This window comes from Gavialis gangeticus, unplaced genomic scaffold (genome assembly GCF_001723915.1).
Source record: "Gavialis gangeticus isolate Ggan-Ray unplaced genomic scaffold, GavGan_comp1, whole genome shotgun sequence".
Lineage (NCBI taxonomy): Eukaryota > Metazoa > Chordata > Crocodylia > Gavialidae > Gavialis > Gavialis gangeticus.
In genome coordinates this window covers 43,877,612-43,887,851 of record NW_017728994.1, presented here as the reverse complement: position 1 = coordinate 43,887,851, position 10,240 = coordinate 43,877,612, and the positions used below count along the sequence as shown (strand labels likewise).

Genomic DNA, 10,240 nt, shown 5'->3' with positions numbered 1-10,240 from the left:
TGCATCCTGTTTTTGTTAGCCCACCCCTGTAACCTATCCAGGTCTTGCTGCAGTCTTTCCCTCCCTACTAGCGTGCTCACCTCACCCCAAATTTTGGTATCATCAGCAAATTTAAACAGGTTGCTTTTCACCCCATCGTCCAGATCCAATTCACCAACTGATTTTTTTTCTTATATGGCCTGATAAACTGGGATGTCAGCAACAATTCACCAGTGGTAGCTGAGTCACAAGAGATGGCACATCTTTTAGACCAAGCTATATTAATTCGGCTTGCCACTCCCAAAATGTTCTTGACCTGCACTCTATGCTATATGCACGCTACTTACAGTCAAAATTGGGTTTCTTATTCAGACATCCACATCTGTTTTTCTGCCTTATAACTTGAACTGAAATTAGGATAACATTTTTGATGTTTAGTCTCTACCCAAAGATTTTGTTTAAAGTTTCAGAAAACTTCATTCAGTTTGTGTTTGCAAGGAGCATATTTGCATGTCTTCATATTACTCTTGTCCCAATGCTCAAGTAAAAAAAAGGCACAATCATTCACTTCCAATGACTGACTAAATCTTGTCCAGATTCAGCTTGTTCTTTAGAGTTGGCTGAGCTCTAAGGAAAATGCCAAGTTTGAAGGAAATACACTTAGTCATTTTGAAGTTCTGAAAGCTGAAAGTTTCTCCTGTGTATAAAGGATGTTTTCCTGTTAGATTTCTTTGCTCTATTTACAGCTTAGATCATAAAGGCAAAGCTGTTATGTAGACTTTAATGTGGGAGTTTTCTCCCTGACCAGTGACCTCTGACATCAGTCCTGGAGGTTAAGTAAATGTAGATTCTAGTCTTGGTTTTAACTAGCCTGCTATGTAATGTTTGAGAAATTAACTTAACTGCACTATCTTGTTTCCCTGCTCTGTAAAACTACTACTCACAAAGCCTGTAAGATTACTTGCCATTTGCATTGTACTTTGAAAAATACAGAAGTCCATTTCTGATCTCAGAAAATAATCTTGCATAATAATTGGGCACATCTACACATGCACTTTAATGCACATTAACCTATTTTAATGTGCATTAAAGCATCACTAAAAGCCATGCTCTTTAGTTAATATGCATTAAGATATGCTAATACTTCACACTTTTACACATGCTCGGGGATGGCGGCACTTCAGTTAGAGAGGCTCCGAGAGCCACTCTAATTTAAGTGCTGCTGCATCTTGTGTATCAGTGTCCCCTTGCTTAAAAATGGTGACAGGGGTGCTTGAACCAAAACTCATTCAACAAGCTTTAGGTGAAGCACCCCTGCCACCATTTTTAAGTGAGTGGACACTAATATATAAGATGCAGGAGGCTGCTGGAGCATGGTAATTGCCATGATCCAGCATACTCAATTAATTGAGTTTGCTCTGATGCACTCAAATTCCAGCCTTCATACTCGTGTATAGATGCCCCATTTTCCTAGGACCTCACAATGGAGGTACTTGATTTAATGTGCATTAACCATGTTAATGCATGTTGAGATGCGCCCAATGTGTTGCATAAGCAAGAGATTTCCCTTCAGTTTGGAGAAGGATCTTCCTCTGTCTGAGGAAGATCAAATCTCTTTTCCTATCATTTAGTGTTACTGCCTTCCACACCTAAGAGGCAATGGAAGAACAAATTGCTGTTTTTTGCAAAGAAAAAAGAAGGGGGGAAAAGCAATGAGAAAGGATGTGTACGTGGCAGTAATGGAGGTTCAGGTGCTGTAGGGGGGCATGGGTTGGTGATTTGAAATATGTAACCTTGCTGAATCCACAGGTTCAAATCAGACCTTCATCCTAATTGTAAACAAAGTGAGTTCACTGACATTTATTGCATTTTCAGACAATGTTCTGAAAACTAGAAGTTTTCTGAATGGGTTTTAAAGAGCAAAACAAAGTCTATGCAATTAAAAATTTTCTCCCTGTGGCACTGAACAAAGTTTTTCCGTGCCTTAGCTGAACTTTAGCTTCTTTTGCACCAGTGGGCTGTGATGCTCATCTCTGTCTCAGAGATCACAGAATTCTAGTGCTGTATTATGTGAATAATTTGTGCTTTGTTTTGGGATAGGAGGTGCTGTAGAAATGTAAAACATTATTACAGTTCATTCTGCTGAATGTGGACATAATAAAGCTGGATGACTCTTTCAAAGGGGTGTCTCCTAGGAATCTGATTTAACCTAATGATAGTATATGGTAATCACTGCTGCTTAATTGGAACAGTGTTATCATTAATTCCACTTATTGGGATGAATTTGGTTCCAAGTAGTTAAGTGGTGTTTAACCAGTTAAATGGGTGTGAAATGATTTGCCTCTGGTCTTTTAATACAAATCACCAAAGAAAGATTAAATTTGATATTGTTGCAGACTTTTGTTAGACCCTGCTCTAGGGCTCAGAGGATTTATATGCATGGATACATTTGCAAGACTCAGGCCTTAAACAGTTAGTGAGACTACTCTCCCAATAGTTTTGTCAGGTTAGGAGCAGTAGGTGAAGGGAGACTTTATGATCCGAACTATCACAGTTTGGCATCCCAGCTTGGAAGGAATGCTGTTACCAAAAGACAGTTTCTTCTCATTTCTCCTGACTGAACGTGGTTTCGCAGTTGTCAAGGAGGACATAGGAAGCCATTTCTGTGACCTAGAATCTCTCACAATAGCTACTGAGAAAATTTTAGGTTGGATGTAAACCATTTATAGTGTTTTTCAAATTTTATGTATAAATAACTTTTACATTAGTTGAGGTTTTATTTTTTTAGTTTTGCTATCGTTATAATTATATTTGTTAAAACTATTAGTAAAGATGTGAATAAATTCTAAAATGGATTAATTTAAACATGAGTCCTCACTATTCTTGTTTCCCTGGTGCTTTATAAGGTACATTGCTTATGGTGACATTTTATTCCCTTGCTTTTCTCTTCTTAGAGAAATTGTATTTAATGTTCTTAGGCTATATTGTACATTATTGTCTTGTTATGACTACTTCAAGGAAGAAAAACTGTTCAAAAACAATACTACCAATGGCAAGCCATGCAAATTAAAATATTAATTGTTATCTCTTAACAGATTTTACCTGATTAGTGGGGGTGTTCCTTTTATTATTTGTGGGATTACAGCGGCAACAAACATCAATAACTATGGAAATGAAGGCAATGCCCCCTAGTAAGTATATCCTATTTAATATAAAATATTTTGTTGAACTATTTTTATGTCTATCTGATGCTGATAAATTTTATTAAATCATAAAGGTTAGAGAGATAGAGTGTAAGATGAAATTCCATGATTTCAAGGACCATGGTAACGTTTAGGAAATAATGTCTGTGAAAGTTCAATGTCTTCATTTTTGGATTCAATACTTCTCACTCACTGCCCAGTTTGTACAATTCTGACTCCACTGATATCAATGGAGTTATATTTAATTTAAAATTGTATAAACATGAAAAGAATTAGACCTATTGTTTCTTCACTCAGGTAATCATGTACTTTTGTTGAAAGTTACACGCACACACAACTTTATGTATATTACATGTATATTGCTTCTTTACTTGTTTGATTTATATACTGCCCTATCCAACAAAGTGTCAGTGTAGTTCACAATAAGGCCAGGTACAGACTTTACATTTTTACTGGTATAAGTGATCAGAAACCAGTCTAAACCCATCACAGAACAGAAGTTCAGGGCACAAAACCAGTCTATACTTGTATCAGAACAGAAGTTCGGCACACATAGACTGGTTTAAAAATGGTAGAACTTGGTTTAAGATTTGCCCCCCCCCGAACAGTGAATTTGTGTTCTGTTCATTACCAATCTAAACTATACTGCATAACTTAGATCGATTCTTCCTCGGGCTTTTTGAATGTCTGTACCTAGCCTAAGAGAACACAGTAACTCATAAAACAGGAGAATGAACAGAAGAACAAAAAAAAGAAACTTAAAAAGGGAACCAGAATAGCCACATAAAACAGAGACCCCCTAAACAATATCTTAGCCTAGCTTTGTTGGCTAAACACCTGGTCAAATAGGAAGGTCTTACAATGCTTCTGAAGGATGGCCAGGCTTAGGCTCTGTTGGGCCTCAAAAGGAAAGGTGTGCTAGAGATGAGGATCACCTGCCAAGAATGACTTCCTATGAGCTTTTGCCAAGTACATTTGGCTTATTGTTGGTAGTTGAAGGTTGCTGTCAGCTGACCTCAGAGATCACAATGTGGGATAAGGAAACAGGCATCCCCTTAGGCAGATAGGGCTCAGATCATTTAGGGATTCATTGTTCAAAACCAGCACCTTGAATTGTGCCTGGAAAGCTATTGGAAGTCAATGCAGACTCTGGAGCAATAGAGTTATGTAATCCTGGTGACCCACCTGCATCAGTAGGTGTACCACCACATTCTGCACCAGTTGGTGCTCACTATATCAGCCCATCAGAAACAAGAAAAAAAGATAATCACTATATCTTCTTTCATTTTCCATAAAATTTCCAGTTTAAAATAGTAAGATCAGATAGTGACTGGTTCTGAAGTCTGTTTGGAGTGGAAAGAGAAGACTAAATATGACGTCTTTGCACATGTGTGATGGACAGCATAAGTGTTCGCTATATGACTCTCATTGCTAGTGGTGCAAACAACTGCAAACACAGTAATGCAAAAGCCTACTGGTGCACTTTTACCAGTTCATAAAAGTGGCAGATGCACCATACCTCATTGAACAGACCACACGTCATTTGCAGAGATCTGATGCCCTTTCCTCGGGCATTTTGCTTAGTGCAATTACAAGAATTACAAATACCTAATAAATAGCTTTATAGAGAGATACTGATGATGCTTTTAGTCCCTCTTTATATTTCTTCCTTAAAAATAAAACATGTTGGGTTTAAAGCAAGGTTTTCAAGATGCATACTAGTGTCCAATCTAACCAGATAGGCTGTATGGCTATCACAGATTCATGTTTCAGGTGCCTTATGTGCATTATTAACTGTTGCTTCCTGGGAAACAGAGTGCAAAAGGATCCTAGTAGACTTCCCCATAAAAACAGAACAAGAAGTGACTCAGATTGCCAAATGGAATTGATTGCTCTGAGGTGTGTGTCCCTGATCAGTGTCCTAATGCATTTATCAATATATTATGTCAATACAGTGCAACTGCTGCTCTCCAGGGCGTCAGGTTCAGTTAATCCTATGGTGCTTTAAGTATGCTGCCTCATACCTCTGAAGGCAACTGTTATATGAGCTGGAAAAGAGGCATCTGAAAACAAAATGGAATATATAATAACATTTGGCCTTTTATAATAGCTTTCACAGAGAACTGAATTTTGACAGTAAATTAGTCAAGACCCTCAGCAACTTTATCTTCTCAGCCTGGGACCCACTCAGACCATCCCTGTCATATACTCAAAACATATTTATTCAAACATGTCCAATTAGACAATCACTTACAATCAACAGTGTATTAAAAGACTTGATTATTTATATTCATAAATCTGTAAGACATTTTTCATTTTGGCACAATTAAGAGGTTGTACTTCCTTAATCACTTTAATCACAGCTAATCAATACTGGTATCACAATCTGTACAGAAAACAGGACACAGGTGAGAGAGGGTTAGAGAGAAAAGAAAGCTGCAAATTGAACATCACAGTGGGTTGCGTGCCTTCTCCATTTTTAATAATGTTAATACATAAAAATGTAGATGTAGCAACTTTAACATATTTTTTATGGAACCGAAGAACTGATTTTTAAGTAATCCATGATATTCCACTTGAAATAACTGCATCCTGAGAGAATGTTCCACCGGGGAACCTTCCAGTTTTCATTTTGCATCCAAGATGTACCATTCATATTTTATTTAAAGCATACCCACCAATCTGGGCTTCACACTCATCAAATAAAATCTAGTATTACCTTATTTACCCAGATGATGTCTTTCAACATACTTCTCACAAGGGCAATATATATATATTCCTGGAGGTGCTTCTGAGATCATTAATAAATTGTGAGTTTGTTAAAGATCAGAGCTCAGGATAAAAAATTAAATGTGGTTGCATTGCAATTCACACTAAACAGAACCCAACTGAGCTAAATCTTGTTAAGGCAGAGGGCTTCACCTTAGAGGATGACATTTCCATGTTGCTAAATGGTAGGAGAATCCAAGCCAAAGAGAAGTCTTTTTTTCAAAAAAAGGGTGAGAACCATTTTTAGAAGGAACGTATCTGATATTAGGAATGTTTTTCCCTTTCCCTGTAATAAAACTATGGTTTTTTAAATTAACATATATTTGTGGTTAGTTTTCCATAAAAACATATTGAAAATCAAGTATTGTCCCTCTTCATAGTCCCCATGGGCCAAATACTGGGCATACATAACATTTTCTCTTTTATGAAATTGGTATGATGTAGATTGAGATGCCTCTCATCCTGCATAACACACAGAGAGATTGAGTTCTGGAGAATAACATGGGGAAGGCAGCAGCTTCCTCCAAATTCCAGGAGAAGGATGGACTCCTCCCATGCTTAAACCTCAGTGGGGTTAGAAAGAGACTGTGATTGGGACAATGCAGGCTGCAGAGAACTGTAATATTTCAGAAACTGAAATCAGGCAATGATTTCTGGAGGAGATGTACTAGAAGGGCTTAAAGGTTTTCCCCTATGGTAATCATGTGGATGTCCAGACAGGACTCCAACCTTCTATGGCATCCAGGAAATGGTGATGTTTTGTTTAAAATTACATAGAAAAGGAGCATTGACCCATTACCTTTCTCTTCCCATGACCTGAATGATTGTAGCCTTAGCTTTAAATTAATTCCTGCAGTCTTGTGTACCCAGCAAGAAGAAAAAAGAGGGTCAAGGGATCTGTACCAGGTTGCTCTGTAAGAAAAATGATCCTTTCTCTGAAGAGTTCTGCAGATCCACACAGTCTCCCTTCACTATTGTTCCCTGAGCCATTCACCCCCAGGAGAGTTCTTGTCAGCTTGCAGCCAATTTATGTAGCCAGCTGAGGCTTACACAGTCCATACTGCCAAGCAGACAATCTACGGGATTTTGCCCCAGAGTAAATAAACAATTTTCTAAAAGCAGATACGGCTTTGTTATCTTCAGTGACGGCCATTGTAGAGGCACAATGTGGATATCAACCCAGATTGCAGCAATTTTGCACAGCTCAAAAAACATATAGGAGCCATGAAGGGTTCCTAAGTTGTCTAAGCCTTCTCAAATTCACAACAAAAACAACTCCAGAAACTGGAGGAAGCTAAAAGCTGCACTTAGATACCTTTGCACCTTTGGGGTCCAGTGAGTGGTACAAAGTGGCCGAACTCATGATAAAGGCCTGTATAATGCTGGGAATCTTTATCTGCTACTCCATGAGATGCTGACTGCACAGTAGCCTGATACTACTGAACAGTAGCATTGCGTGGCAAAAACTGTGATGCACTGCTGCTGTGCAGTAGTATTGGGCTACTGTGCAGTAGTGTCACAAGAAAGGCATTCGTCGGCGCTACAGCACAATAACTCAGGTTACTGTGCTTTTATTTAGTATTTGCATAAACAATTATTAAATAAATACACAGTAACCATTGTGCAGTAGTGTCTCATGTAAACATGGCCCCTGTTTATTTTGTGGTTGCTTTCTTATCTAAATTGAACATCCAACCTATCCCCTACTCCAACAAATGGAAATACTGTGTGGGGAGACATTTTAACATGCACATTAATAATATAAACCAGCAGTACCTGTAAAGTAATACTCTATGGAGTTTGGTCAGCCTGGGACATCTAAAGACCCTAAAGGTTTTGGAGCCCAGTTGCCTTTTCAGTAGGATATAGGTCACTTGGGCTTCTTACTATATTGAGTTTAAATGTATTAGTTTATTTCTAAAAATATTGGTAAATGCATATCCAAAAATGTCTCATTGGAGATATTTGTTTGATGGCACTGGAAGTGTTGTTTCAGAATAGTAAATCTTAAGCTGATGATTTTGCTGTATACTGCGTAGCTGCACTAGACAGAGGTATTACCCTTTCGCATACAACAACACTCTAAGGTAGTTACATACCTTACATTTCCAAGTTCAGCACACGCAGTATGTCTTGTTTTACTGCAGTGTTCCTTAGCATGATCTAAAGGCAGCATAATCATATTCTTTTCCTCCCATGGCTAGTATTTCATCATTTCCTTGACAGAAAGGAGACATCTGCCTACACCAAGGTGATATCATACTGCCAATCCAAAAGCTATGCATTGTCCATTATGTCAAATTTGAGTCTTAAAATGTATTTGACTTTGACTTCTTGTTGTTCACAGTTGTTGGATGGCATGGGAACCAAGCCTCGGTGCATTTTATGGGCCAGTAGCATTCATTGTGTTAGTCACCTGTGTGTACTTTCTCTGCACTTACGTGCAGCTGAAGCGCCATCCAGAACGCAAGTATGAATTAAAGGAAAGGACAGAAGACCAGCAAAGACTGGCAAGTACTGAAGTGGGCCATAGTCATATTACGGACACTGGTTCAGTTGCCCAGGCATCATGCTCCATGATTTCTTCTTCCTTATTGGAGAATGAGCACTCATTTAAGGCTCAGCTGCGAGCTGCAGCATTCACTTTGTTCCTGTTTACTGCCACTTGGACCTTTGGAGCACTTGCTGTGTCTCAAAAACATTTCTTGGATATGATATTTAGCTGTCTCTATGGAGCCTTCTGTGTGACCTTGGGGCTTTTCATTCTCATTCATCACTGTGCAAAGAGAGATGATGTATGGCATTGCTGGTGGTCCTGTTGCCCATCTAGAAGAAACACATACTCTGTACAAGTTAATGTCCGCCCAAAGGTTAATGTCAATGGGGACACCCAGGTTCATACATCTTGTCTTCAGGAGTCACCATGTCCTAACAAATCAGCTGTTTTTAATCATCCAGCTGCTAGTCACTGCAAACTTACTAATCTACAAGCTGTTCAAAACCATGTTAACTGCCTTTCACCAGTTACACCCTGTTGCGCAAAAGTGCACTGTGATCAACTTCTTGATGATGAAGCTCATATTCATGTACACAACGAAGGAACTTTCAGACCTAACGTGCATATTCATAGATGTCTGAAAAGCAGAACTAAGCCACGTTACTTCAGTCGACATAGGTCTGCAGGAGAGAGAGAATATGCCTATCACATTCCTTCAAGTATTGATGGCAGCATCCACAGTTCACATACAGACAGTCCACACAGTACGCATGATAGCCAGTCAGGGCACAGACGGGCCTGCTGTGCAAAAAGTGATCCATACCCTACCATCAACCAACCTGAAAGTAGCGACGCAAGTACTGTTATATACAGTTGTGCTAAAATGCCAGAAACTGACACTGTGCACCATGCAGCTCATTTTGAGATGCACCCACGGACACAATCATTGCCATTTAATACAACTAATCACAATGGAATTCTCAAGGGAAATGTGCATGAAGCCATGATATACAGTTCAGATAGTACAGGAAATATCAAAACGGGCCCTTGGAAAAATGAAACTACTGTGTAGTTCATGGGCCACTCATTTGTCTTTTTCACTCTAGTCATCGTAAGCTTTGTTTTTATTCTAAATTGAATAAGACAATGTATTTGTGTAGCACATCAGCAAATTGTATGTGTTTTTCCACCATGGTTTCTGTTTTCTTATTGAGAAGAGACTAAAAACTTGCTGTAGTGGCAGTGTTTTAAAAGTGAAGTTATTTTTAAAAGAATGTTGAAAAATTGTTCTGGGAGAATATTAGAAAATGGAGCTAAGAGAAACTGACTATGAGAGGCAATATCCTTTTGTTACAAAGAACTATATTTCTTTAGAAAGGCATCATTTTTATTCATTCTTTTGGCTTTTAATTCCAATAACTTCAAACACTTTTTATAAACATATCAGCATCTTAAACTTTTACTTATTTATTTTTGTAGCAAAGTATAATTACTGTGCCATGGATTTTAATCAGAAGTGACAACAATAGAAATGAAAAGCAGGATTTTGTAAAATTACTAATGCAGCTTTTTAGATCTACAAAGTGATACTGCCTCTAAAGTTCTTCTGTAGCATATGGCCTGTAAAATCATGTAATGTACAGTCTCTGTTATGTCCCTTTTCTTGTTGGAGGGAAGTGCTAGATAATGTCTCTGTTACATCTATGGTGCTGTATTGGTTGTATTTTGCATGACATGTCAGGATATACCATTTGCTGTTTTCTAGTGTTACATGTGTAAAAAAAAAAAAAAA

General features: G+C 38.2%; 1 protein-coding gene and 1 long non-coding RNA gene across 4 annotated transcripts in view; one reads left to right on the top strand and one right to left on the bottom strand.

Annotated features, from left to right (window-relative positions):
* Positions 1-5,032, bottom strand: part of LOC109287522 — a 21,150-nt gene extending 16,118 nt beyond the window's left edge. The window contains exons 1-2 of the long non-coding RNA XR_002094882.1: positions 5,021-5,032; positions 3,390-3,393 (exon numbers count right to left, since the gene is read on the bottom strand). This is a non-coding gene — a long non-coding RNA (uncharacterized LOC109287522). The remainder of the gene's footprint in view (positions 1-3,389; positions 3,394-5,020) is intronic.
* Positions 1-10,234, top strand: part of ADGRA1 (adhesion G protein-coupled receptor A1) — an 841,033-nt gene extending 830,799 nt beyond the window's left edge. For all 3 annotated transcript variants that reach the window (XM_019502677.1, XM_019502678.1, XM_019502679.1), the window contains 2 exons: positions 3,075-3,170; positions 8,299-10,234. In XM_019502677.1, coding sequence (XP_019358222.1) covers positions 3,075-3,170; positions 8,299-9,520 — 1,318 coding nt within the window. In that variant the 3' untranslated portion in view covers positions 9,521-10,234. The remainder of the gene's footprint in view (positions 1-3,074; positions 3,171-8,298) is intronic.
* Positions 10,235-10,240: the final 6 nt, after the last annotated feature.